This window comes from Haliotis cracherodii, unplaced genomic scaffold (genome assembly GCF_022045235.1).
Source record: "Haliotis cracherodii isolate W230 unplaced genomic scaffold, xgHalCrac1.p SCAF_1, whole genome shotgun sequence".
Classification (NCBI taxonomy): Eukaryota; Metazoa; Mollusca; class Gastropoda; order Lepetellida; family Haliotidae; genus Haliotis; species Haliotis cracherodii.
Window position 1 is genome coordinate 41,778,041 of NW_027266264.1, and position 27,976 is coordinate 41,806,016.

The 27,976-nt window shown below is 38.0% G+C and overlaps 1 protein-coding gene across 1 annotated transcript in view; it reads left to right on the top strand.

The window, feature by feature from the left end:
* The window catches only part of LOC139478039 (uncharacterized), a 73,994-nt gene that overhangs the window by 17,462 nt on the left and 28,556 nt on the right, over positions 1 to 27,976 (top strand). The window contains exon 3 of the mRNA XM_071260410.1: positions 26,250 to 27,477. Within this exon, the coding sequence (XP_071116511.1) occupies positions 26,250 to 27,477 (1,228 nt within the window). The remainder of the gene's footprint in view (positions 1 to 26,249; positions 27,478 to 27,976) is intronic.

A 27,976-nucleotide genomic window follows, 5' to 3' on the forward strand; every position in this document is an offset into this window, starting at 1 on the left:
GTTTTGTTCCAAAGGCTTGGAGACATGCCATAATTATACCTGTACCAGGACCAGGTAACGACCCCTCACAACCAACGTCTAATAGGCTAATTTTCCTTACCTCTAATGTATGCAAAGTTATGAAAAGAATAGTCACTAACCGTTGGACTGATGTCACGTGTCGATTCTCTCGAAGTTAACCCAGAAATCTGAGAAACTAACACACAACCAAAAAATGGAATACTATATCAACAATTGTATTACAAAATTAACTAGGTTTACAAATCAATACAAACTACTGCACAGCATTACAATGGCAGTACATAACAGAATAAAAACACATTATGTGAGACGTCAGTGATAATGTATTAACCCAGCAGCAAATTAGCAGCGGTCATGCTTCCACGATAGGCCAAGGCTGAAGTCAAGGTGAAAAATGATCTTCACACAAAAGCTGGTCTTGATGTAATGTCAGATGAAAGATGAGATAAAATGTCAGATGACAGAGACGCGCCCGCTCCACTTATATAGTTTCTGTAACGTTTGACATTCATCCACCCTGCTATTCCAGAAGTTTACGCTGTAATTCGAGCATCTAAATGTGATAACTTCCTCAGCACTGCTTTCATTAAATAGTACTACATTCCTGACAACTAATCATTATAAAAAACCAATGCAATTAACTTCTACTGATCTCAACAGAAACAGTGTAATCATTCATTGTTTAACAATAAAATACACTGCCATATAACACTGATTATCTTGAGTAAAATGAGCTCAAGTCCAGAATGCAATCATGTTTTCGAAAAGGTCGCCCACTTACTGATCAGAATGTAAGGCTACAGACAGAAGCCAAGGAAGCAAATTGCATTCAGGAGTACATCCTGTGCGTATATTTCTTGATATTGAAAAGGCCTCTTGTATGATTTGGCGACAGGATTTGCTTTTCATTTTGCAACAGCTTGTTATAAGAGGTAACATGATGGATACAATCACCAGTCCCACATGTACAGTCATTTCTGTCTATAAGGGCCATTCAGGTGCGTATTTGAACAGACCTTTCAGGTTTGCACATCATAGATAGTGGTACTCCACAAGGAGGTGTAATCAGGTGTAATTAGCCCAGCTTTGTATCATGATCAACACCCTTTTCACTAACCTTCCTTTTAATGTTGAAGCTGCACAGGTTGAAGATGATGGTTCGGTCTGGACACGATTTGGTAACTTTCAGTTTGTTAAAGAATCAATTTAAAATGACATTGCTAATGCCTTGTGTTCAAAACAGGGTTTCAAACTATCACACAAAATCAGTAGAAATACGGATCACTCGTCGTGAATTCCTTCAAAGGTTGAATTATCGTTTGGGGACCATAACCTAAATGTTGCATACGAGTATGAATTTCAAGGCGTTTTTCATCAGAGACTTACAAGGTGAAGCCATATAACCCATATGTGCCGCCATTGTAACACTGTTAATAATCTTTTGTGTGTGCCCAAAACTCAATGGGGAGCTGATAAATCTCAAGACTTGACTATGTCGGGCAAGTATTCAAATCTGATTCTAAAAGCCACCCCATCAAGCTTGATCTCATTTGGTCCAGAGCTCTAAGAATTTGCACTGGACCATTTGTAACAACTCCATTCAGGGAATTTCAAATTGTTCCAACATGCCCAAGTCCATCCGAAGTCAACATCACTTAAATACTTTCTGAAAATAAAGGCTAAGAGCAGCTTTCATACAGTTACTGTTATATTAGTGACGGTATCGAGTATGTCATGTGTAACTGTAAGATTCCGTTTGGCTTGAACGTTTATAAGTTGGCAGCACAACACGTTGTTGGTCACCCGAATTCAGTGGATCCATCCACACCTATAACAACTCCATGGCTTCTCCATAAGCCAGGATTGTGTTATGAACTCAATGACATTGTTAAGGAGAATAGGAGTCCAAATAAAGACCGAGCAATTTCTGAGGATTTTATACAAGAACTCCATGCAAACTTTACACCCATTTGTACGACCCTTCCAAGGATTCTTTCACAGTTTGTACAACTGGGGCTTTCTGGATCTCTAAAGTGTTTAGGATTTTTTATGGAGCCAGGGTATTTTTAGCTACAGCTGCAAAAACAAATATTTTCTCTCTTTATTTTCAACAGTCTAAAGCATAATTATTTATGAAAGCTTTTTGGGGTATAATTTAGTTGTTCGATGAAATCCCCAAATCCCAATTTGGTTTTGGGGGGCTGGTTTTGGCTTGTTATAATGCATAAATAAAGGTTAATAAGGTAATCGTGGAAGCAAATTGAATTACTTAAACAGGGAATGGTGGTACTTAACAGTGTGTCTGAGCAATATGAGCAATACAAGCGAATGAAGCTGAGAACCGAGGAGTCAAGTATTACGACGCGTTCACACACAGAAGCAATATTATTCACTTGTGCATATGTTCTTTCCACTGAAAACAAGTATAACTAAAGTATTTCAAATTGTAGTAGATCTGGTAATGAGTAAAACTTTGTAACTCAGAGTTACTTGGGCTGTCTCTCATAGACATGGTATCCTCCCCAAACCTTTACAGACTAAAACAACATAGTTCATGGCCCAGTGCACTCATGACTGAATGCCGGATACCTTCAGCTCAGTATAGAATAACCCCCAAATTAAATGACACGTATGCTGAATACATACAGTTTTAATATCTGAAGGTAGTATAGGTAGGTATACATATAAATACATAAACATATTTTGCAGCAAAATATAACTGGAACAGAAACTCATGGACATTTGATGGAAATTACTTTTAGACAAAAGAATTCCTCAAATAGGAAATGTCACAATTCAAAGGGAACATAGCGTCTGACAGCAGCCAATGCAGCAGTTTTGGCAACTTTCGAGATATAAATTTCGAAACAATTTTGCAAGGGCACGAGGCCTAGCCAAGCGGGATCAGTGGCCATATCTGTCCTTGTAGACCTCTGCGGCTTGAAACCTTCTCCACAAATCAAAATAGTTGGATTTGGCCGAAATATGTTTGAATTTTTGTCGCTGTGTGTACATCTGACTACACTTCTTAACCTTATGACAGGACAGACCGACTGAGAACAACGTCTGACCGTGGCCGTGACGTCTCATAGACTAGGGTTAGAATAGCTTTCCTTTGACAAAGGGCATTTACTCTAGCGGACAGACCGATGGATTGCCGCGAAAGGCAATTAAAAACAACTGTTGTTTTGCGTATACGTTGCTTCGCTCACTGTATAAGGAACAGATTTCAGTTGAAACTATATTGGCTATAGTCACTGTCCGACTGACACAACACTTACCCTGTGACGTAATAAATATTAATGCGCGCATTCCAGGAAAACTCGCAATGTTTCGGTAATGTTTGTGAGAGAGGGAAAGCGATTTTAAAGCACAGAATTAAAGAATGACATTATATGATAAAGAGGTTATCAAGCTTGTGTGTTTGGGGATGGTAAATATCCTGTATTAGGAATTAACACTATGTATTTAGCTCGCCAAGGCTCGCTAAATACAATGTTTATTCCTAATGCAGGATATTTACCATCCCCAAAACACTCGCGTAATAACCTCTATACCTGTTGCACAGTATTGTGCATATACAAACGACTGAATGCATTTATAATGTGGAAAGGGTCAATTTGCCAGAATCATTTAATCTTTGTTTAAATATTGCAATGAAATAAAAGAAATCACAAATATGCTTGGTTAAGGCATACAAGTCCAAATCAATAACTTCTTTGCCTAAGGTTATCCGACATCCTTGACAATGTATACTAGTACGTAACGCATTTCACATAATAGTCTATATGCAAACCATGTCTACCGCATCTGCTAAAATTACTGAGAATATTTAGCGACACTCAAAATATATTTACCAGAATTTGTGTGAAAGTTGTCTAAAACAGGTCTCGACAGCCTCAAATCTAATCCTTTTTATGGTGTGTTCCCTATCGCCATTCTACCAACAGACATAAACAGCATGTCAGGGTCTAGTGGATGTGTGTTCATGGCCCAGTAGCCACGTTCTAACCTCTTAGCTATATTATCTTGACAAAGTAGTTGAAAAACAAACAAAAAAGGCTTCATAAATGGGTTTTTTAATCACTTATACAGATATAAATAATAACAACTGGTGTCTGAAACACATATTGAAATATCGTTTTGGGATATAGTCTTTCTTTTTCTTGAGTTTAGCTTGTGTCCCTTGCGCACGCCAGAAATCTATCCCGGATCGCCCCGATTATGTTTCTAGGTCAGCACTATCTCCGTGCTCGTGTGTTTCACCAAAGAAGCCCAGTCGCCTAAGGAGCTACAATTCGATGTGCTGAGTTGCATCCCTTCGGTATGCAAGAAACCTATGTTTGTGGGTTCGAATCCCGGTTACGACGTAAATTGTAATAAAAAAGTAAATTGTAATACTTGCAGCAAATTGTAATGATTTTGACGTAAATTGTAATAACAACGTAAATTGTAATAAAATTTGACGTAAATTGTAATACGCAAATTGTAATAAAAATTGACGTAAATTGTAATAATCTCAACTTGGGGTAAAATGTAATAACGTTTTACGTAAATTGTAATAACCTTATAAGTTTAGTGTCAAAGGCGTTAAATGACTAGAACCTATCCTTGTCAGGGTTGGTACAGGGTTTATCGTACAATTGTCATTAAAGTATGGGTGTTGGGGAGGATTGAGGTCGTTATCGTGCATTGTTGTATAATTATATGTATATATAAACGCACAGGAATTTCATTTCTATGGTTGTCCAGAAGAGGATTAATTACTCGAATGAACTTATTTTTCTTATTTATTTGAGAAATACTGTGTTTTGTATTATATTTTGACGAAGAATTCAAATACATGAAATGAGTGACAAATCTCCTGTGCAATGTCAAATGAAAAAAAACAGTCGTCAGCAAATGCAGCATAGATTTCCCGTGCATGGGAAAGGAAGATACTTAATACATAACATTATATACAATGTTTTTATTAATATCAAAAGAGGGGAGTGGATATCTTTTACCTACATTGCATATACTATTAGATATTGTGTATTCTCGATCTCTGTGAACTTCTCACAGATAAAGAAATAATAATAAATAAATGCAAACCATGTTAACTTATGCAATATTTGTAGCAATGTATGATTAACATATGGATAATTAATATAACATAAAATATTTCCTTTAATAACAAGAAGTATATTTAATAAATGTAACTGTCTGGATTCCTTTCATATGTCATGAAGAACTAACAACAACTTACTGACAACTTTTGCTGGGATAATAACTCCTTGTCCCAACAACAAAAACAGAATCCATCATGATAACGGCATTATTCAAAGCATACACAAATAATATCCGGTATCTTCGGGCATGTCTTGTTGAGTTTCAAAGAGCATCAGAATGTATAATAAATTTGTTGCAATCAATTATTGCTGAAATACATCTGTTTTGATCAAAATTGAAAGGATGGAAAATCTATAATGAAAAGGGTTTTGTCACTAACGTAAATATTCTCTTTGACCTTATACGAAGAGTATTCTAAGATCATTAAACTCGACAATCGTTGACTGATTGCGCCAAGCAATCTTGATACCAAATTTTGTACCTCACGTATAATGCGGTACATAGTTTTCGAAACAGATAATTACGTTTTTCATAAGTTATCACTAATTTGTGACATATATACGGACAAAAATTACCTCAGAGGATTATCTTCTCTGGGGGTTTAAGAGGATTAAAATAATTCCAGCTAACATCAAGCACTGTAATACAATATTGAAATTATAGCATACCATCTTAACATTCCAATGAAAAGAATAGTGACTAACTAAGAAACCAAATTATATTTATCTCCGATACTATGCCCTCATCAGTATACACACACACACACACACACACATACACACACACACACACACACACACATACACATACATACACACATACATACAAACACATACACACATGGGTATGTATGTATGTGTGTGTTTGTGTATTTGTTTATGTATTTGTTTATGTATGTATGTATGTATGTATGTATGTATGTATGTATGTATGTATGTATGTATGTATGTATGCCAGTAAATACGACCTCTATATGTCATTGGTATCAGATCTATGACTGCACTTCTACATATAGTTCCAAGTGAAAGATGAGTGACACTACTTTGTGAGAGGTCCCACAAAAATGCTGATATGAGCAATTAAAGGTTATGCAAAATGTAACAAATGAACAAAGTAAGATATTTTAAAAGATAAAATAGAAATTCAAACCTGTAGATATACGAATTAGAATGTAGCAAATACATTAGATAAACGTATCTTCCAACAAACAACAAGCACTGCAATGAAATTACAACATACTTTGTTAAAATTCTGATGAAAAGACTAGTAACTATCTAAGAAACCTCAGATTGGGCCTCATCAGCACAAAAACACACACACACACACACACACACACACACACACACACACACACACACACACACACACACACACACACACACACACACACACACACACACACACAAGCGCACGCACGCACACACACACACACACGCACGCACGCACGCACGCACGCACGCACGCACACGCACACACATACATTCACACACACACAGATACAGACACAAACACGTGTTGCACATACTACATACCCATACAAAAACATCCCCACAAACACTATATGTATGTATGTTAAATGTATGTATGTATGTATGTATGTATGTATGTATGTATGTATGTGTGTGTGTGCGCGCATGTAGGTGTGTATGTAATGACAGTAAATGTGAGCTCTATGTCATTGGTATCACATATGACTGCACTTCTGCATACTCTAGATGACAGTATCATGTACGTAGATGAAAGTATGTAAGTGGACGATAGTATCTAGATAGCATACTATCATCTACGTAGAAGATACTATCATATACGTAGATGAAAGTATCTTCTACGTATATGAGAGTATCTTCTACTTAGATGATAGTATCTTCTACGTAGATGATAGTATTTTCTACGCAGATGGTAGTATCTTCTACGTAGATGATAGCATGCCACAAACATCACATCACTTCCAATAAATGTCTTTCACTATGTTGATACCACCCTTTAATGGCGATTGTACGATAAAGCCTATACCAACCATCCCTAACTTAACAGTTTTGTACGTTTGTCATCATACACAGTATTTCTCGAATTGTACATGTGAAACACAAGCTCAACTGACAAAGATCATTTCTAGTCAGTTCGCGTCTTTGACACTACGGTAGTAAGGTTATTACAATTTACGTAAGAATTTATTACATTTTACCGCAAGTAGAGATTATTACAATTAACGTCAATTTTTATTACAATTTGCGTATTACAATTTACGTCAAATATTATTACAATTTACGTTGTTATTACAATTTACGTCAAAATTATTACAATTTGCTGCAAGTATTACAATTTACCTTTTTATTACAATTTACGTCGTAACAGGCCCGATTATGCCGGTTTCTAGGCCTGTCAGCACCATATCCGGTTTCACCAAAGTGGTAAACCCCTGAGACCTGCATCACTTCAGGCTTTCCTCCCACATTAAGCTGACACGCCGTGATGAAGCTTTAATGCGGTTCAAATCAGCTTTAAACCTCACACACTCACTCACCCTTGGTATATTGTGCATGAGACGGCGCGAAAACTGTTCGTAAGTGATGATATAATTTTACAAAACTATTGACTGTTAATAACAATTCCAGCGATTCCGTTTACTGTATTTTCGCATTTTCTGACTTTTTCTTCCAGCATAATTCTCTGTAGCGATTAATAAGAGTGGAATAATATGACAGCAGAAATATGGTACATGTTGTTACCCTGCATGGCGCTCGGTGTTCAGGGACTAAAACAAAGACTGTCAGTATACTGTGACTGAGTGGGGTATTTATGTTAAACTGCGGTATGGTATCTCAATGGGTTAGCATTATAAAATCGGCATAAGTCGGGACTAGTACAAGCAGCCGCGTGCACGCACACACCCACATACCCACACACCCACCCACACGCACGCACGCACACACACACGTGGAAGCACGTCTCTATATAAGTGCAATAATCTTGGACACGACGTTAAAACCCTCCTCACTTCACCTCAACGTATGTAGTGGCTAGCCACAAGATGCAGCACACCCTATGAAACAACAGAAAAATATATGTATAGACAAGAAAAGTAATAAGATAGCAAAGGTGGAAACATTTCCAAAGGAAGCCAACGGTTAATTGGCGCCGATTGTTGCAATCTGGATAAAATGGCCTCGAAACAGGCATCATGCGACAGATTGATTGTGGCACAGATTAATCCCAAGCACGAGGTAGTTGTGTTATCTGGACACGGTTTAATGCTGGCTGGTATCTCGTCGGAGTTCTTGAGGGTCACGATACTTGTAGACACACATTTATGCATGTTCCAAAACAAAAAAAACAGGAAGAGGAAGTTATTTACACATAGGGCCAAATGGTTCCGCCCATTCGCGAGATATTTTAATAACGCTGTAAATTAGATGAATTAAGTTAAAATGAATTGAAATATGTGTCATGATACTCTTAGACACACCTTTATGCATTTGCAAAAAATAAACATGTGTTTTGAGCAAAGGAAAATATTCTCTCCAATGGCCCTACCCTTGGGCCACTGTTTGCCCATGAGCGACATAGTTAAAATTTTGATTTTTTGAAATTTGGTTTTCATTTTTTGTTCCTTAGTACATACCAATGAAAATAGCATGTTGAATTCTGTAAATACCTTTGTTTGACACTGGCCACAGCGCCGTGAGTTTTTGGAAAAAATGGTTTCCAGAATTATAATGGGGCGTGTTTACAATGGCAGTAGCAATAAATAACAGCCCCAATTACATAAGACAGTGCACTCACGTATTTCACAGCCGAATATCTTGAATGGGGCACGTGTAGGAAAGCAGTTTTGGAAGCAGGCAGAACAGTCGGTGTCAGATAGTTATCATGTCCGCACAGGCAAGTGGATAAGTCGCAACTGAAGTCGTACAAGGCCCCGAATCGCCCCGTCTTGCCCTTATAAGGAAAGTGTTACCATGCGAAACTGCTTGATCAATGTAATCTATACCAGTGTCGACACGCTCGTAAGTATTCATTTTGTCGTATACTGTCAATAAAAAAAATCTAGAAAGAAAAGCACTTGACATTTTACTAGCGCTTCAATTTGCTGCCACTAACAATCGTTAGCATTAAACTTACTACATCTACTGCCACATAACAGTATGTACATTCGAGTAAAGTACTGTCTGAGGGAGAAGGGCTTGTACGGTCTCATAAGGCACCGAGGAGGGTATGAACACGCAAAAACAACAAAGACGTACTACACATATATACAATACAGACATGCAACACATACGCACATGTTCGAAGGTGTAGTCCGAGTTTTCAGGTCACATCCCCATAGAACATAATATCAGAAAACATTGAACAAAGAGGAAAACCTTTCAAGTATGAAGTGACGGAACTGTGAAGTCTTAACATATTTAATTATTGGAGATTTTAACTTCACAAATTCCATATGACATATTTCCATAAATTCAGTGAATATCCACACAATGATTGAATGATATATCACACACTCCCAGAATAGGTTGTAATATAATGAACAGTTGAAGCACTGTTGAAGGATAAATGCAGGATAGATGCAGGATAGTAACTTCGTAACTTTGATAGAGGCTCGTACAGTAACTTGGACAGGTTAAAAAAACGTATGTCCTTTATTCCCTTGACACAATCTTTTTACACCCTCTTAGAAACATCTTAAAACTCTCTGCTCTCTTTCTGACACTCATTCGTCCAACTCTATATCTGAAATTCTTGTGGGATGCTTATCGCGGTTGACCAGGTCACGACCATTAAGACTCCACACAAGACAATTAACTTTTTTAAGTCTTAGCTGCAACATTATATTATTACTGTCACCAACCCCCGGGAAGATAGCCTAAAACGTCCGCTGGCAGCAAGGGCTGGCTGATTCTTATGTTTTATCTTATAACTATACTAAACAGATTCATACACGTACACATACAAACCCTAACTTAGTTACAATTAAAATGATTTTCAATGAACTACAAATACCTAAAATTCGTCTCTAACATTAACATAATCTAGAGTTATAATTAGAGTGACACCCGGGGTTTCATAACATGAAAAACATGTTGGGAAAGCTGAATTATGAAAAGGTTGCAATTTGATGACAGACATTTTATGATCAAATGGTTCGTTACGCGTGGTTTTCATTTTAAAAAGAGTATACACACATCGCCTAATTACCCTGCCTAATTACAACCCACATCACCTAGTTCTCATAGAACACAGAGGTGGAGTTTACTTATGCCTAGATAACACCAGTGAAAACAAAGTCCATGATTTATTGAATTATCCTGTTTATAATGATTTACGTTTTAATCTTTTGCAAAATGCGTGTTATTTTAGTTGTTCATTTCAAACTAATCAAAGCTAGAGCAGCTATGTTTTTTAAAGTCTAGTGAATATCAGCCATATTATCTAGCCACAACCTCTTTGTATATTCTGCAGCAACGGAGAAAAGTGTGTTCCAGTAATGTTGTGACAGTATTTATATGTAGGATGCATAATATCTTTTACTACAGTCTCTCATAATTCCATAATGAATGGTCCGTGTATTTTAATCCAAAGGGATGATTTTAATGCAACATATCTTGGATATTAATGTGTATATCTTGGAGACTATAATTAAGAATATGTCTGTCTGTCTGTCTCTCTAGCGCCTACCCCTAAAATAAGTCACTTACACAATCAAATAGACGAGAACGTCTAAATATTAAACTGGTATAATAGACTTAAGATTCAGTCACTTTAACTGAGCAAGGAAATACTAAAATTCCTCAAAAGCTTGGCAATCATGGAAAAGTTAGTAGGTTTAGCTCAATACAAGTCAGTACTAGATCACCAGTGTCCTGTAATCAGTTACTAGCGAAACCACCCAGTACCGAAGGGACCCGGAAAACGGCGAAATGAATTCTTTGGGTAAAGACACAAGATCTTGACAAACGTTAAATATACTGCGCGCGGATCTCGGAGAGAGATCTCTCCTAGACAGCCGTGGATTACAATAGTGTATTTCTTAACAAGGGAAAAACACGAACAACAAACTAACTACTATATCCATACGTAAGATGAAAATATAAGAATAAAGCACTGAACATAAGCTATCCAACGGAATCATTATATATTTTCAACAAGTTATGTACAATTATTAAGGGGGCAAGGATGATCATAAAAACATGAGAAATATCTGAATTCCCCTAATGTTTGAAAGTCATAGTAATAAAACCATGTTCAACACTTGAATAAGGTAGCGGACATATAGGAGATACCATACATCAAGTCAATACATGGTAAGAGTGAGCCATTAAATCAAAAGAAAACAAAATATGAGGGTCACTAATTCTCTATCTCAGAATGCAATGACAATGTACAACGACGACCGTCGGACTTTGCCGAATTGTGTCGGAAACTGTACAATGATTGCGGGGGAGTGGCACGGTCACTAGACCGTGACACGAGCAGTATAACTTCTTTCAGAGCAGTATAAAAACCCTGTGACACCACTGGAGTACGAATTACAGGTTAGACGGTCAGAGTGAGGAGTGAGTATGGTTTTACGCCGCTTTTAGCAATATTCCAGCAATATCACGGCGGGGGACACCAGAAATGGCGTGACGAGCGAGCGCCTTAACCATTAGGCTACCCGACCGCCCCTAGACGGTCAGAAAGTCTAGAAAGTATACATGCAGCTCATCTCCCAACGGCCAGGTGTTGTGCCGCTCCTTACATATCGTCATATTGCCAAAAGACGTAAATGGTGTACACAAAGTCTAAACAGGGGTTATCGTCACTGTTCACGTGTCATGTTTTGAGATGAGTCCCTATTCACTTTGCTCTTACTTGATAGGCGTGGTTGTTTCTGGCGTCGTCGAAATGAACGTCAAGTCAATGTCAACCCGACACTTCATGACAGGTTTGGCGGTAGATCTATGGTGTTAGGGGGCATCCCTATGACTGGGCGAACCCTACTCCGTATTGTGCTAGGAAGGGTCACTGGACAGTACTATCGGGGTAACATACAGACATCCGTTCTTGTCCCGTTTGAACGGTGTGGGGGTCGACGTTTTGTCTTTCAGGACGACAACGCCCGTGCTCACCGTGTACGAATCGTCAATCCTCACCTTCAGCAGTACAACATCTGTAGAATGCTGATGCCAGCAATGACCCCAGATCTTTCCCCATTATGTCCCACCTAGTCAATGGATGTTTGACAAAAAATGGCGATATAACGCACTACTGATGCCAAAGATTGATCAAGTGAAGTGAAGTGTTGGTCACTGTAAAGTGCAAACAGATGAAAATAGTTTATCAATAAATACGTCAAACATCAGTCTTCAAAAGAGTCGTTGAAAGTACTTGGTTGCTTACCTTCTCAACACACTGCACATAAACTCGATGCTGTGGTCGTTCAGAAAGCCTCTCCTTGAAAAACTGAGTCTGGGCCGATTTGATATGGCACTTCGTTTGCTTGACACTCATTTCTGTACCGTCCAGCAGTACAGAATCATCAACATAATCAACACTGACATTCAGATTATGTCCCACATCCTTGGCTCGTTTCAGAAAACTGTGGAATGCCTTGTTTTCATCATGGGACTTGACATGCTTCACAAGGGGATCATCAGACCAATAAATGTGTGCAAAAGTGCACAAAACAATTCTATCATGAAGAGCCTCCACATGAATCAAACCACGCCCGTTCATCATAATTAGTAAATATAAGGGATTGAGGTGAGAGCGAGGGTGGTGGGATCTATTGTCTGCCATTTTTCTTCGTGTGAGGGTTTTCGTCGAATCAACAACACCAAAAGAATACGAAAGAATGGGCACAGCATAAGTATTTGTGGCTTTGACTTTGTTGCGAGCGTTCAGCTCTGAACTCCAGATTTTCTTAAGTCAACATTTTTTTTATTACGCTGCCGGAAGTTTTTCCTTGATATGGGCATTCTATGATGGCCGAGAGGGGACATCGCTTTCTCGCTCTATCGTTTTCTCGCTTTATCCCTCTATCGCTTTCTCGCTCTATCGCTTTCTCGCTCTATCGCTTTCTCGCTTTATCGCTTTCTCGCTCCATCGCTTTCTCGCTTTCTCGCGGTCAAGCAATATCCGCTCTTGACCTCTATAGGGGCCGCATGTGGTATCTGCTCCAATTGGGAGGGAATGTTGAACTTTCTCACTATTTACTTAAAACATAATTTAACTGTACATACGTAGTTAATTTTAAAACAATCCACAGATTTTTGCGTTAAATGTAATCGATTGATTTATGGCCCTATTCAGTTGTATGAATGTGGCAGATCATGGCAATACGCTCTGAATAAATCAGGTTAAAATCTAAATATATGCTTTTCAAAAGAAGTTAATAAGACTATGGTTCATTAGTCATGGCTGATTGTTTTGCAAAAATACAATCTTATAATTTTGGGTGTTCTATAACTTGTTTTCGGTAGTTTATGATGTTACAGTGTGTCATACTGTTGTCCGTAAATATTCTTTTTGACATTTGACGTATGTTGAACTTGAATTGTGTTTTTTGTCTTGTGCAAATCTACAATTATATGAACTTGCATATAATAATTTGAGAAACACCGCTGTGAGTGAGTGAGTGAGAATGGTTTCACGTCCCTTTTAACAATAATCCAGTAATATCACGGGGAACACCAGAAATGGGCTTCACACATTGCACCCATGTGGGGAATCGAAATTGGTCTTCGGCTTGACGAGCGAACGCTTTAACCACAAGGCTACCCCACTGCCCCCATCGCTGTGGCGTTACCACAGTTGATATGTATACTTTTGTAAGCTACACATATGGAGAGACATAATAATTAGTGTGGCCACATAGCTAAAGATGATAACAATATGAAATGCATTACTATGATTATCTATAACATATATTAAATCAGCTATCATTGTAATATTTTATGTATATCTTAAGTATAGTTTTGTCAAAATTAGGTATGTATGTGTGTGTGTGTTTGTGTGTGTGTGTGTGTGTCCGACTCATTGTCTGTGTAAAAATGTAGTAGATAACTAAATAACTCACATCAGAAGCACAGTTGTTAACCATACTGTTTACATGGATAGAAATTTGACACATCAATATATATATTCCTGCCTGAGCATATTCTATAATCGGATATCTAGTCTCTCCTGGCGGGAAAGTTAAACTTTATTTTACAAGCACTTATGCATTAAATTTAATTCCCGAAGACAGTTTGATCGAAAGTAATTATAAGAAACGAGTTGTTCTTAAAAAATATTTACAACGCATTTCATTTCTATTGTCCAAGGAATGGGGTTACGGCTTAATGACGCTCTCGAAAGTCGTACATGTGACTTAAGGTAGAGACATATATCTAATCCATCTGTATTTTGTGAGGGAAACATAACTGTGTACATGTATAACTTTTGTTTGCATAATGTATTTGCAACTTAATAAACATAATTGTGATCCCGAAATCGGACGAGCACATATTCGGCTTCAATTCCAAATCTAATGACCGAACAATTCCAAATCTAATGACCGAAAAAAATAATTCTTTGGACGCTGCAAACAGTACAAACAGTAGCTGATAAAACTGACAATTATTTGTCAATATATGATCTCTTTTTTTTTAATCAGCTTTAAGATTGATGGAGGAATATGGGGGGGGGGGGGGGGGGTGGGGGGGGGGGGGGGGGTGTTACTATGTACAAAATTAAAATATGAACAGTGACTATCTGTATTCTGTGAATCTTGCGTATTTACTACACTACAAGAAAATATACAAACTAAACGAGAAAAAAATTATGTGTGCATTTGTATCATATTTATCTACTACAAGATGTTTAAAAAATCTAATCATAAGAGGCAAAATAGTGGTGAGAATTACAGGAATGGATCACTAAATATCAGCAAAAACCGTTTTAATGTACGGCATTATGGAAATTATCGCTTTCTCGCTCTATCGCTTTCTCGCTCTATCGCATTTCTCTAATGATTAACCGTAGTCATATGAAAGAATCGGGTGTTCTTTAACTTCTTTTGAATAGTATGTACTGTAAATCTTGAATATTAACGTAAGAGTTAATTATAACTGCAAAAAATGAGAGTAGACAAAATAAATTATACTTTGCATTTATGTCTCAGAAATGACTGTTGATAAGACGGCCTCACTGCACACTTTGAATATTGGAAATCCCAACTTGAATATAAAAGCAATTAACTATCTGTTAAACACATTACGGTTACTGAGAACAATATGTCATCCCAAAACTAGAAATTACATTTGGACATCCGGTAGTATTACCATTGCTTGGGTGAGGACTTCCACTATGATGCCATCTACTCCGCAAACAGAATAAACATTGATATAAACCTGGTTTTTAGGAGGAAAATATTGTTTTTTAGGAAGTACGTACTACTCAGCGCTAATGAGCGGGGTTACTTGCTATTTGTTTTGATAACTTGGCCTGGGGGCCGGGGATCCAATAAAACTCCTAAATAGGGCCATAAACCAATCAAATTCTTTTTCACGCAGAAATACGTGGATTGTTATATACGCACCCATATTTGTACTGTTAAATTATGTCTAAGTAGATAGTGAGAAAATTTCAACATTCTGTCCATATGTATAATTTGTAATGTGACTGGAAAAATCTCAGCTCTCTTTTATGATTAAAACCCCTCCCCCCACTGAGGTCAGGTTTAACAATTCATTAATGTTGTTTTACGTATATACTTTCTATCGTAAAGAAACCCATATAGTGGCCAAGAGGAAATATTGCTATACCGCGAGAAAGCGATAGAGCGAGAAAGCGAGAAAGCTATAAAGCCATAGAGCGAGAAAGCGAGAAAGCGATGTCCCCTCTCGGCAACCATAGCATTCTGGAGTTTGTCCCTAATCTGCATCCCTAAGTACGTATAGGCCTGACATTATTATCATTATTATGATGATGATGATGATGATGATGATGATGATGATGAAGATTGTTGTCGTTGTTCCGTTATATACTAACGGGAAAAGATAACTGTGCTTCAGATAAAGTTCTATACAAATAGTGGCTAACTTCCTGTTAGTCATGTCATTGGTCGGTCAAAGTTCGCGAAAGGTCGTCGTGACCTGTAATAGGATGTTCTCAGCTGTAGAGAGTACTTACAACTTTGTTACCAAAAGGTGTGTCGGAGTCGGAGTGCGAGACTGTCAAATTAGGGGGTCTAAATAGCATCATAAGTGTCGGGTATAGTCGATTTTCGCATTTACAACTTGACTGAGCATTTATTCTGAAATTAAATAATGCATCTTTCAAGACATCTCCTCGACCTCCCAATTGATTCACAATTTGCATGTGCATGAACAGCTCTGATAGCCGTGCAATGGTCTACATGCGTTCAGGAGAACGTTTTAGTGACACTTGCGTTAACTCAATTTCGTCAGTCTTGGGTGTAATGCAGTGTAATTGTATGGAGTGGCATCACAACTCATCATTGTTAACAGCAATTTGAATGGCTTACGCTGCCGGGACAGCACCCTTCGAGATCATGTTCTAGTGTTTGTGCAAATGCAGGGAGGTAACGTCGCGTTGCAGCAGGATAATGCCTGTGTTGTAACAGACCTTTTGAGGTAGCATATAATTGCTGTACCCCCATGTCCGGTTGTTTCTCCACACCATTCCGCTATAGAACATGTCTGCGATGAGATGAAACGACGCCTACGACAGGACCATCACCAGCCGGTAACGCTAGCTCAGTTGGTCCTGCTGATAATTTGTTTTTGAAAAACACCCACTGACAAGACGCAGACAGTTACAGAATTATGAACATTTGTGTTATAGTGTGGTAGACACATGGTAAATTACTCTTGTCATGAGTGTTGCTCATATTAGGTTTCAAACCGTCAACAGTCTTTTATTTTATTATTGTATATCATGTTTGTCAAGATCAGTCCTCCTGGAAAATGAAACCTACTGAAAATCGCTCGTGTCTGAAGGCGCTGTCAGATGGAGTTATATCCCTTGAACTGTGTTAGGTGTGGATGGAAATATGTAAGGGGATATTCAAGCAAAAGGCTATTGTGACCTTTTTAAAGAAATGCTTTACTCATTTACAAGATATAGTAAGTAGTCAGCTATAGCTCCATAATATGTACATGGGTACTGACTGAACAGTATCTGTATTAAGTGTTGTTTGTAATGTGTTGTATTGTTTGTAATGTGTTGTACTGTTTGTAATGTGATGTACTGTCTGTCATGTGATGTTCTGTTTGTAATGTGATGTACTGTCTGTCATGTGATGTTCTGTTTGTAATGTGATGTACTGTCTGTCATGTGTTGTACTGTTTGTAATGTGATGTACTCGAAATTTCGAGAATTACGATTGAATGTTTTTTCTTCTATAGTAGCATAAAAATACAGAGTTGCGTATGTACTAGTGTCTATGGTAACCGTAGCTGTAACACATGCTGTCCCTGCACACAGGTGGCGTGACTGACGTAGTTGGCAGGCATTCAGAAAAGCGGCGTTAGATCAATGTATGCTGAAGCGATTATGACATGACCTCGCGTGTGTCATGTTCGATTCTGTGAAACTTTAGTGCTTAAGAACGTACAACTGTGAACTTAACTGTATGCGACCTCTAACTTCTAAATCTCATAGATACAAACTTCTGCAAAGCAACAACTAGCAGATGGTAGGTAAAGTGCTGAAGCTGATCACTTTGTTTTATCATGCATGCCTATGGTAACTGGTTGTTAGATAAGCACGTCTGAACACAAACATCATCCTTGCTGGGTTCCCGAAAGATGACAGATTCAGGTGCAATTATGACCGACCGACCCTCTGGGTGAATACAGAACGACATCGTAAGCCCCTTGACGTGGGGTTACCGATTTCTTCTTCGGCATTTGTGATTCATAATACTCACAAACAAACTTTGTCTAACAGAATAAATCCTATTAAAGAACAAATATTGATGCTATTTGATGTACGTAGCAGTAAAAGATGGACAGTAGTAGTAGTAGTAGTAGTTTTCCTTTCCTTGTATTTTATGTAAAATATACTCTCTTACTTCCGTATTGAATGGCTCAATATTCTCATGTATTTTCTCTTGTATATTTCTTGTTTGTATTGTCACAGAGTGACAACGCATTGTTAAACAATTGTAGCTTCTGAACAACATACCTTTTGCACAATGTTGAGAACATATCATTTAGGAAATCTGCAATATTCAACATGACGTAATCCATGCGTAACAGCGGTCAGTTGTACCATTGTCTTAACACAGCATTTCACATTATGACATTTATAGCCTTAATCCATTTTCCCCTGGGCCGTGACCGTAATCACACCCATAAGCCCCATGTCCAGGGCAACGCTATTGTCTCTTTGTCTGTCTATTGTTGTCCAAAAGTGTATATATATGTTTATATCTTTACTGTTAGTCAGTCTGGTATTCCGACAGCACCTGTATGTACAGCCGCGAGTAGGATACGCCTGCTTGCTGGACTTCACTTGTAGTTGTGAAATCATATTCAAGTAGCCACAGCGTATTAGGAATAATTATTCCTGTTTGGAATTTTAACTAAAAAACAAAATCGAAGTCTGTGCAAATTATTCTACTTGGGCCTGGTCCATTTCTAGGAAGATCATACACAAATAGTGCCTGGTTAACTAAGGGAAAAGATATCTCAGTTTGCATACACCTTCAGCAAACCAAACAAAATACCTAAAGTATGTTATACATCTAATAAAGTGAGTTCAACATTTAAATTCACATTAAATGGATAAAACAAACAATACACACTGAGCAGATGCTGAGGACTCAAGACTGAACAGTTTTAAAGCCTTAATCCCTGGGTTTACTCGCATCACTTATGAAAGTAACATCATGAAGGATTAAATGACACCAATCAAACCACATACATTGATGTTGAGCAGTGATGATTCAACAGTTCCAAGGATTTTTCACTTGGTGAATTTACATGATATATTAAGTCCCACAGAATTAGTAATGTTCATGACAGTATGAAGTCATAAACTTTGCCGCTAAGATGGACAGTGGAGTTCCATAGGGATAAAGAAAGATTAGAAGATGATAAAAAATCAGGAAGACCTCCGACTGAAAACAACTAAGGAAATACATGATATGATTATGGATGATCAACGACACACTACACATTACATTACCAATAGAGTATGTAAATCTCATAAGAGAGTTGAGAACATTCTGGGGAATGAACTAGGTATGGGAAAGGTTTCAGCACACTGCATTATAAGGCCTATGGCTCTTTATCAGAAACGGTCCAGGTTTACCGCCTCTTGTGCGACTTGACGTCGTTTTTTAAGTATACCTAGCTGACAATACACCTGTGCTTTGTACAAATCTGTTGTCGCCATGGCTGCAATGGATGATTAAGGCTTTGAACTCATAAGCCATCCTCCGTCGTCACCAGATTCAGCACCGTCGGATTACCACTTCTTCCTAAACTTAAAGAAAGAACTGTCTGGCAATTTCCATGCAAATGATGATGACAGATATTTTTGCTATGGAGGACTTTTTACAATACAGGGGGAAAGTCTTCTACACTAGCGGGATCCAGACAACTCCAGCATCGTTGCCAGAAATGTGTGGACTTCGGAGGAGATCAACTCCATCAACGCAGTCCATCATTGTTTGGATGAGAACATTTCAGCCACCCCTTGATAGATTGGACTAAGGGGTAATGAGCTCAACGGCCATGGAACGCTATAGATGCAATTTCTTCAGCAGCCATAATTCCTAATGATTGCCATTACATAAAGTCAGTTATATTCAAAGAAGAATGCGTACTGAAGTACGCAATTTAATCCTTTTATTGCACTATCTGGTTATGAACCAGTGATCATTGCCTATCTGGACTTGTGTTTGTTATGTATTATTAATTTTATTCAAACTTTCATTCAGTATTGGTTATATAAATTTCGGTAAAACCTTGTGTGAACTGATCGGCAACTCGCACCAACTCACCTTTATTTACAAAAAAACACGGTCAGATTACTGCTATTGGGGCCTCGAAATGAACCCTAGTTGACAATGAATGTTTAAAACATATTTATTTCATAATGGAATGGATTGGCAAATAAGCCAATGGCTTGCTTATCTTAATGCCGCTCCAATACAAAAACCTGAAATTATATTACATGACATACCAAATAGAGACCATTAATTTTACATTATAATATTTACATCAGATACTAATTCAGTTAAGCAATAAGATAACCATTAGATAATAAGTAAATACTGGAAATATAAGACCGTATTGATTAATTCTGAGATACGTACAGATTGAATTATTTCTATGATTTCCTGTCCAGACCTTTAATATTATGATATAAATCGGTTTTATGTGTATAATAATATATACTGTTTCTGATAATGGCGTAATATGGACACACAAATAAGTAATAAATGGTATTTTCATAAGTAGCTCCACATGAGCAGGATGGGTCATTTGAAATGATTCTATCAGATTTATGAGACAACCAAATCTGAAAATCTGAATCGAGAATGTATTACTAATCTATTTAAAAAAAATATAATATATACATCACAGTTGCATCATAGGCATTATGACGCCACAAATACTACTGTTGTGCGTCGCCTAGGACTACAATCTAAGTTTAAGTTTTCATTACACATGAAGAGCCGTTGAACGGGGAAAGATCTTGTGTGGATTGTGTGGACAAGCACGAATATCTGGACTTTTTTTTATATTAAATACTTATACACCTGATGAAATCACTAGTTTATATATAAAACCCCTGTTGCCCAAAATACAATAATGTTATCTTAGCAATCGTACAATTACTCCATATATACTTATAATAACCAAAAGAGCTATAAAGGTTTTATATATAATTTAGAGGGCTTTCATGGATAAACGATATTTAAAACTACCTAGACAATTAAAAATGGGTGTGTATACCTCTCTACCTGTCTGAACTGGCAACTTCCAACTTGCATCGTTTTGAAGAATTAAACTCAAGTGTTTATGTCTTTCAACTTAAGTTAAAGGAATACAGTGCATGAACAATTGAGGTTTTGTAACATCTATTACTTTTTTCACTGAACTGTATTGTTTCTGTATCTTTTTCTGGATTAAACTTACCTGCCACTGATCTGCCCACATTTAAATTGTTTCTAGATCATCATTTTAACGTGTTGCTGTAGTAATTGGGTAATCAACCGTTGAATATAATGATGTATCGTCCGCGAAAAGTAATGGTCTCAACACCGATCCTTGAGGGACGCCTGCCACCACGGGCATAAATTCCGAATTATAAACTCGATTATGAAGATCACTATCAAACCAGTTCTTTAGATTACGACTAACTCTAAAAATATTTAAAAGTTACTACTTTAATATATGCCTTGCTTATATCGCAGAAAACTCTTAAAAAATAACGTTACCGTTATTATAGCTGAAATGGTTTGTATTATCAAATAAAAATAAACAACAATATCGGTTTTGAAACATTTAGTGCAATCAACACGAATGTCACTGACCCACTTTTACAAATATGGAAACGTCATAGAACAAACCAGATGACGTCACTATTGAACGTGACGTCACCTATCCCTATCCCTATGAGGTCACCTTACAACGGGCGTAATAATGACCCGTCGCAAAGCAATATGAGGACATTATCAAGTTACAGTGGCCCGCTCATTTCTGATACCATGTGGGCGGTTTATTGATAATTCTATCCATTTTAGCTATATATTTTTTTATAAACATTGTTTTCAACTTTCATCAAACAACATGTGAAGGTAACAGGCCTATATATAAGCTAGTATGCTCGCTTACACAGCCCTTTTTGTATATAGGAATAACTAATGCTTTATGTGGGGTATTTTGAAGTGACTGATTGAAAATCTATGTAAGGGGATACTGTACGTCTTCAGCTGTTAATTTAAGGAAAGTATTGCCAAATCTATCTGAGACATTGGCTTTACTTACATCATCTGAGATAAGTATTTCTTTGACATCAGAACGAGTTAGTTATGTTGTGTAATGTTGTCAAGACTGTTTTCATGTATATTTGGAGGAGGTAGTGGCTATCGATACATGATCATTATATACTTTATTTTGAGAAGTAATAGGTGGAAAAATACATATATTTCTTTTCTCTTCCTGTATATTGTTACTACATACCACCATGTCTAACTATTACAATTGTCATTAATCGTGGAATCTAGTTTTGAGTAATTAGGTTCTTTAGCGTTCTTTATAACGGATACAGCCCTATTTGCTCATCGTCTAAACCCTTCCCAATGTGAAGTTGAGTTTCTTCGCTTTGCAGATTACGTTTACGAATTAATGTACCAATTTCATTTTTCACCCTAGGTTTATCTTTCCTGTAATTATCTTGTTTGGTATAAACCTTTCACAAATATCGATAAGTATATCTGTAAACTTGTTGACAGTGATTGGATACATACATCATATATGCCATACGCTGACTCGTTAAAAGTCATATTTGGTGCATATTGACTATTATATGTCAGCATATAGTTTTCACGATCAAAGTAGCAGGGCCGCGGAAAGCCTCAAGGGTGACTCGCCCTAATGTTCCATACCTAAAGAATATCTGGCAATATAACAATGTGCTACACTTATGGTTACTAGTATTTTTATCATAAATATATATAGTAAAAGCTGCGACAGAAAAAACACGATACTGGAATATATTATTCCTGGTAAGATAATAGTTTCATATACAATTGTTTCCGATCATTGCATAAGTTATGTTATTGTGCATTTTGTAACTGAATCACCGGTACATCTGTGACAAATTGTGTGCACATCTTATTGCTATTTCCGGCTAAGTTTACAAGAATATATACACCGTGATCTTAATCTATGCATATAAAACAATGGCTAGCAGAACAGTAAATCATCAAGCTCAGTGATGTTTTATCGCAAATTTTACTTTTTCATTGATCAGGTTTGTTATTTCCTCTTCGTTGACGTATTTTTATTGTGCGCATAAGAATATTTTTTGTCCAAAATACTGCATTCCCAAATTATCTCAAACTTGGCTTTTCATGCAGCGGAATTAGCTCGTACCTACTCCTCACAGCATATATGTTTTTGGAAACAACCCAACACTTCGAGGAGTACGGTGCAGCTATAAATAGAAATGGCCTCGGCTGCACTGGTCTGTTACTGTGCCAAAGCGTAAACCATTTTCCCTAGGGAAGGGAGTTTACCGACTATAACAGTCCAGTTTCAACCCTTGCCGAACGAGACTAGAATTATGGAGTTATAATTTAGCTGGACTAACGAGTCTATACATAGTCCAATCAAAATTGTTTCGTAAACTGTCGTGTCAGATTTCGGTCGACTGCAGGATTTGCAAAACATGTTTACCGCCTACTTAGCGCTAACAGATATTTTCCAAATCTTTTCATGTTTTTAATCAAGTTGCTTGCGTGATTTGATGCACTAAGACTAAGACCCGGTTTTATTACAATATAGATCATGATTATCGATCTGATCGTCTTCACTGGGCGCCGTCATTTCGTTTGAAGCCAATACATGTGATATGAGAGGTGGAATCTCATTGGTCAATAGAAGGGATCTAGAAGGGACATAACTCGTAAGAGCCACTGGTGGCGCTACGACTGAGCCCAGAAATTCAAGCATAGTTCAGTGTTCAGTTAACTTCCTTGCCTCGGGAAGATGGGCGTGTGCATGGTTTGTGTGTGTCTTGGAGAGTTATTTTTGTTCGGAGAGGCATGATCATAATTAACATTAACATTGAAAAAATGAGGTATAGTCCTGTCCCCCACCAGGATAGAACTTGCCCTTTTTGGTTTTAACTCTGTAGAGACTGAGGTCCACTTTTCAAATTAATTGTAACATGCATGATGATTTATATTATGATGTAATGAACACTATGTGTGAATGTATGCTAGATTTTTTTTAAACTCATCATAAATCGAGAAATTTATAACATTACTCAGATGTGAACACGGGTGTTATACTCTTTGTAAATTAATTGATCAAATGTTCCAAAGGCGCTTGACACTCATTTATTTCCGAGTGTGTGTGTGTGTGTGTGTGTGTGTGTGTGTGTGTGTGTGCGTGCGTGTGCGTATGCTTGTGCCTATGTGTATGTGTGTTCAACGACTCTCATAATTTAATTTAACTTTAAGCACTGTATTGGTATATGTCTTAATATATCTTATCCTGACCATGAAGTTATACATATGATTTTACATCTAGTGTCTCGTAGGCCATATCGGGTCAGATGTTATATTTTACTGTTTGGATACGTGTTTTAGTATGAAGTCTACACAACATTTGGGGGCGGTCGGGTAGCCTAGTGGTAAAAATGTTTGCTCGTCATGCAAAAGACCCGGGTTCGATAACCGACATGGACACAATGTGTGAAGCTCATTTCTGGTGTCCCCTGCTGGGACATTGCCGAAATGTGGCTAAAAGCGGCGTAAAACCATACTCTCTCTCTCTCTCTCTCTCTCTCTCTCTCTCTCTCTCTCTCTCTCTCTCTCTCTCTCTCTCTCTCTCTCTCTCTCTCTCTCTCTCTCTCTCTCTCTCTCTCTCTCTCTCTCTCGGACGTGCTTCATCCTTCACATGAAATGTTGCCAGTAAACTATCTCTGGATATTCGGATAATTTATTTGAAATTTGAGAGATTTTTTTGTGAACAGTACGTTGTACGTGACGTCACAGTCGGTGAGCAAGCATATCGCCTAGCGCACAACACGAATCTTTCCCCCCTCACCTTCAAGGGAAAAAACGTACTGTGCACAATCAGTTTCTCCAGACTTGCCCCAATCAACAACATTCCAAGAAGAGAAAATAACTCCCACGTTTTGTTTCTTCTTCATTTCCACTTCTTCGTCTGATGATGACGTCGCAGCTGCAACAGGCTGCTGGTACAACCAGGTATATAAATAGCTCATTTACGCTCAAGTCTCCTAAGCTTTGATAATTTGCCTGATAAAATAAAATGTATGTAACTCTTTTTCTATGCATCTGGTGCTGTTAGTCAGGATAAATGAAAAAAATCATAAGCAGATCGGATCCAGGGGTGTGTGGTCCAGGGGGTCCGCCCCCTTTGAAAAGCAAATGGAGGATGTTGACAGTTTCACCCCCTCCCTCTCCCCCAACAAAAAACAAAACAAAAAATAAATCAAAACAAAAACGAAAACACAAAACAAATCAAAACGATACACACATACACACACACTGAGCGAGGAATTGATATTTTGCACACCTCCCTTTACAACCAAAAGTAGCATGTTGTAGAGAAACCTCCCCCACCCCACAACTGAGGGAGGAGTTTGGTTTTTTGGATCCCTCCCTACAATGCTGGATCCGAAATGTTCCAGTTATGTGGTATGGGGTCTGAATAGATTGACCCTCAATTTCACAAACGTTTGTGATTTTTCCTCACTGAATTAGTGGTGATTGTGTCTCAGGTTGAAGATTAAAAGTATTTTAGTGTTTTTACGACATGACTGATACGAGATTAGGCATCATGTAGTTTGTTGCACGGATATATTGATAATAATCATAAGTTTTAGTTTCTAATAATATATCTGTATTATCATTGAGCAAATGTGTTTGTGATAGTTTTGCTAATTGTTATATTCATGTTATGACACGGCTAACATTTGTTTATTGATTGTTTAACGCCGCACTCAGCAATATTCCAGGTATATGACGGCGGTCTGTAAATAATCGAGTCTGGACCAGACAATCCAGTGATTGACATCATGAGCATCGAACCACGCAATTGAAATATGACATGACATGCATCATCCAACTCAGCGAGCCTGACCATCCGATCCCGTTAGTCGCCTCTTACGATAAGCAAAGTCGCCTTTAACGGCAAGCATGGGTTGCTGAAGACCTACTCTAACTCGGATATTTGCTACCTTAATATGAACTATTATATGCTGGTTACAACATTTTCCAGGCGATATGTTAATGCAAACAATAATACAATTTGATTCTTCAAGTAGGGACTGTTTATGAATTCATTCTGTGTATACTGCTCATATGATTTATCATTTTTTCATGTAAAATAAATCCAGCTTTGTTTAAATAATAGACGATGCTGGGCTCAGTGGGCAAGCAGAGCAGTAGCGAGTACGACGTGTCTCAAGTAATGCGGGATCTGTATGACAGCATCGAACGAGAGAATGACTTAAAAGAGCAGCTTAGATTCACAGAAGAAGAGACAAAAATGATGAGGAAGAAACTAGCGGAGATGGAAGAAGAGAATGAGGGGCTGAACATGCAGATCAGGAAGATGTCCCGCAGCAACAAGAGACGCGAGCTAAAAGAGAAGGAGAGGTTTATTAAGGAGAGTGAGGACAATGACTCAGACACTGACAGCAGCGGCGACATTGACCTCAAAATACAATGTGAACTATTGGAACAGGAGATTTCTGTTTCCAGGAAAAAGATTTCCGATGTGGAACAGGACAACGAGAATATCCGTGAGGAGGTGAAGTTCTTGCAAGAAAGACTTGAGGAAAAGACTCAGTTACTTAATATCAAACCAGAACCCTCCTCCCCAAACGCATATTATGAAGATAAGATAAAACAAATGACCATAGAAACCGATGATCTCAAATGGAAGATTATCGAAAAGGAACGTGAAATTGAGCGCCTGTGTGCCCAAATGAACTTTATTCAACATTCACATCGCCAGCAGCAGGGCAAACTAAAGAAGAGTAAAAGCCTTGATAGTGACTACCAGGAAGTTGTCGATCTCAGGAGACAGCTTGAACACTTGGCCCAAGAGGCCGGGGCCACTGAAGAACGATTAGTTCAAGTAGTGATACAAAACGAAAGGGTTTCTTCCGAAAACGAACGTTTGAAATTGCAACTTAGCAGACAGATTCCGTCTATCCAAGCAGATGATGCTGCAGTTGAAAATATTGAACTCAAAGACAAAGTAAAAAAGCTAGAAGACGACAATCATTCTTTTCAAGATAGAATCAAAACCTTGACCGAGAGTTTACAAACACTCACCAAAGAGCCTCGCTCGCTCTCGGCAGAACTGCCACACATTCCTCAAAGCGGGACCTCCCCGTTGCCACGTGACTCGACGAAGCATTTGGAGAGCATACAAGAAGAAAACAGCGAGCTCCGGCGGAAAATGGCGGAACTTGAGTCGACCAGTTCGCGGCGGATTTCGGAAGAAACCATTCAGAAAACAGACGATCAGAAGGCGGTTGCAGACGACAACAGCACAGCCATGGACAAAGACCCAGAGGATATGTCACGGCTTCAGCTCGTAGAAAAGGTCCTAGATCTCGAGGATGAAATATGTAAGTAGAATTAAGTTTAGTTAAGTTGTATCTAGGTCTTGGAAACCTGATCCTCGATATCGTGTGGCTGGCAGGCACGTGCGTTGTTGCCTGCTACTGATGTACAGTGGGGAGAGAGGAAGGCGCATACCACTCGCCAAATGTATGAGTCTGTATGTGGGCGAACAACTTCTCCCTGCAAAGAAACATAGCAGCAATTGTATAACGTTATGACATTACTCAAATATTATCCACTTTATAATTGCAAATTTGACGGAATCTGTAGTGATACAAACTTGGCAGGTATGTTGCAAGTACGTTTGTAATGTATGCCTGTTCTACAAATAATAGATATCAATACATAAACTTATATTGATGAATCGAACGTTAAGAAGGGTGGGGGTGGGTTGGGGGCTAGTTGGTGGGAATTTGTTATTCAGTAGTTTGAGTTGATTATGACCAACTAAAATGCGTCCATGCCTGGAAATATTTTAATTTGAAGGCATTATAAAATGCAAGG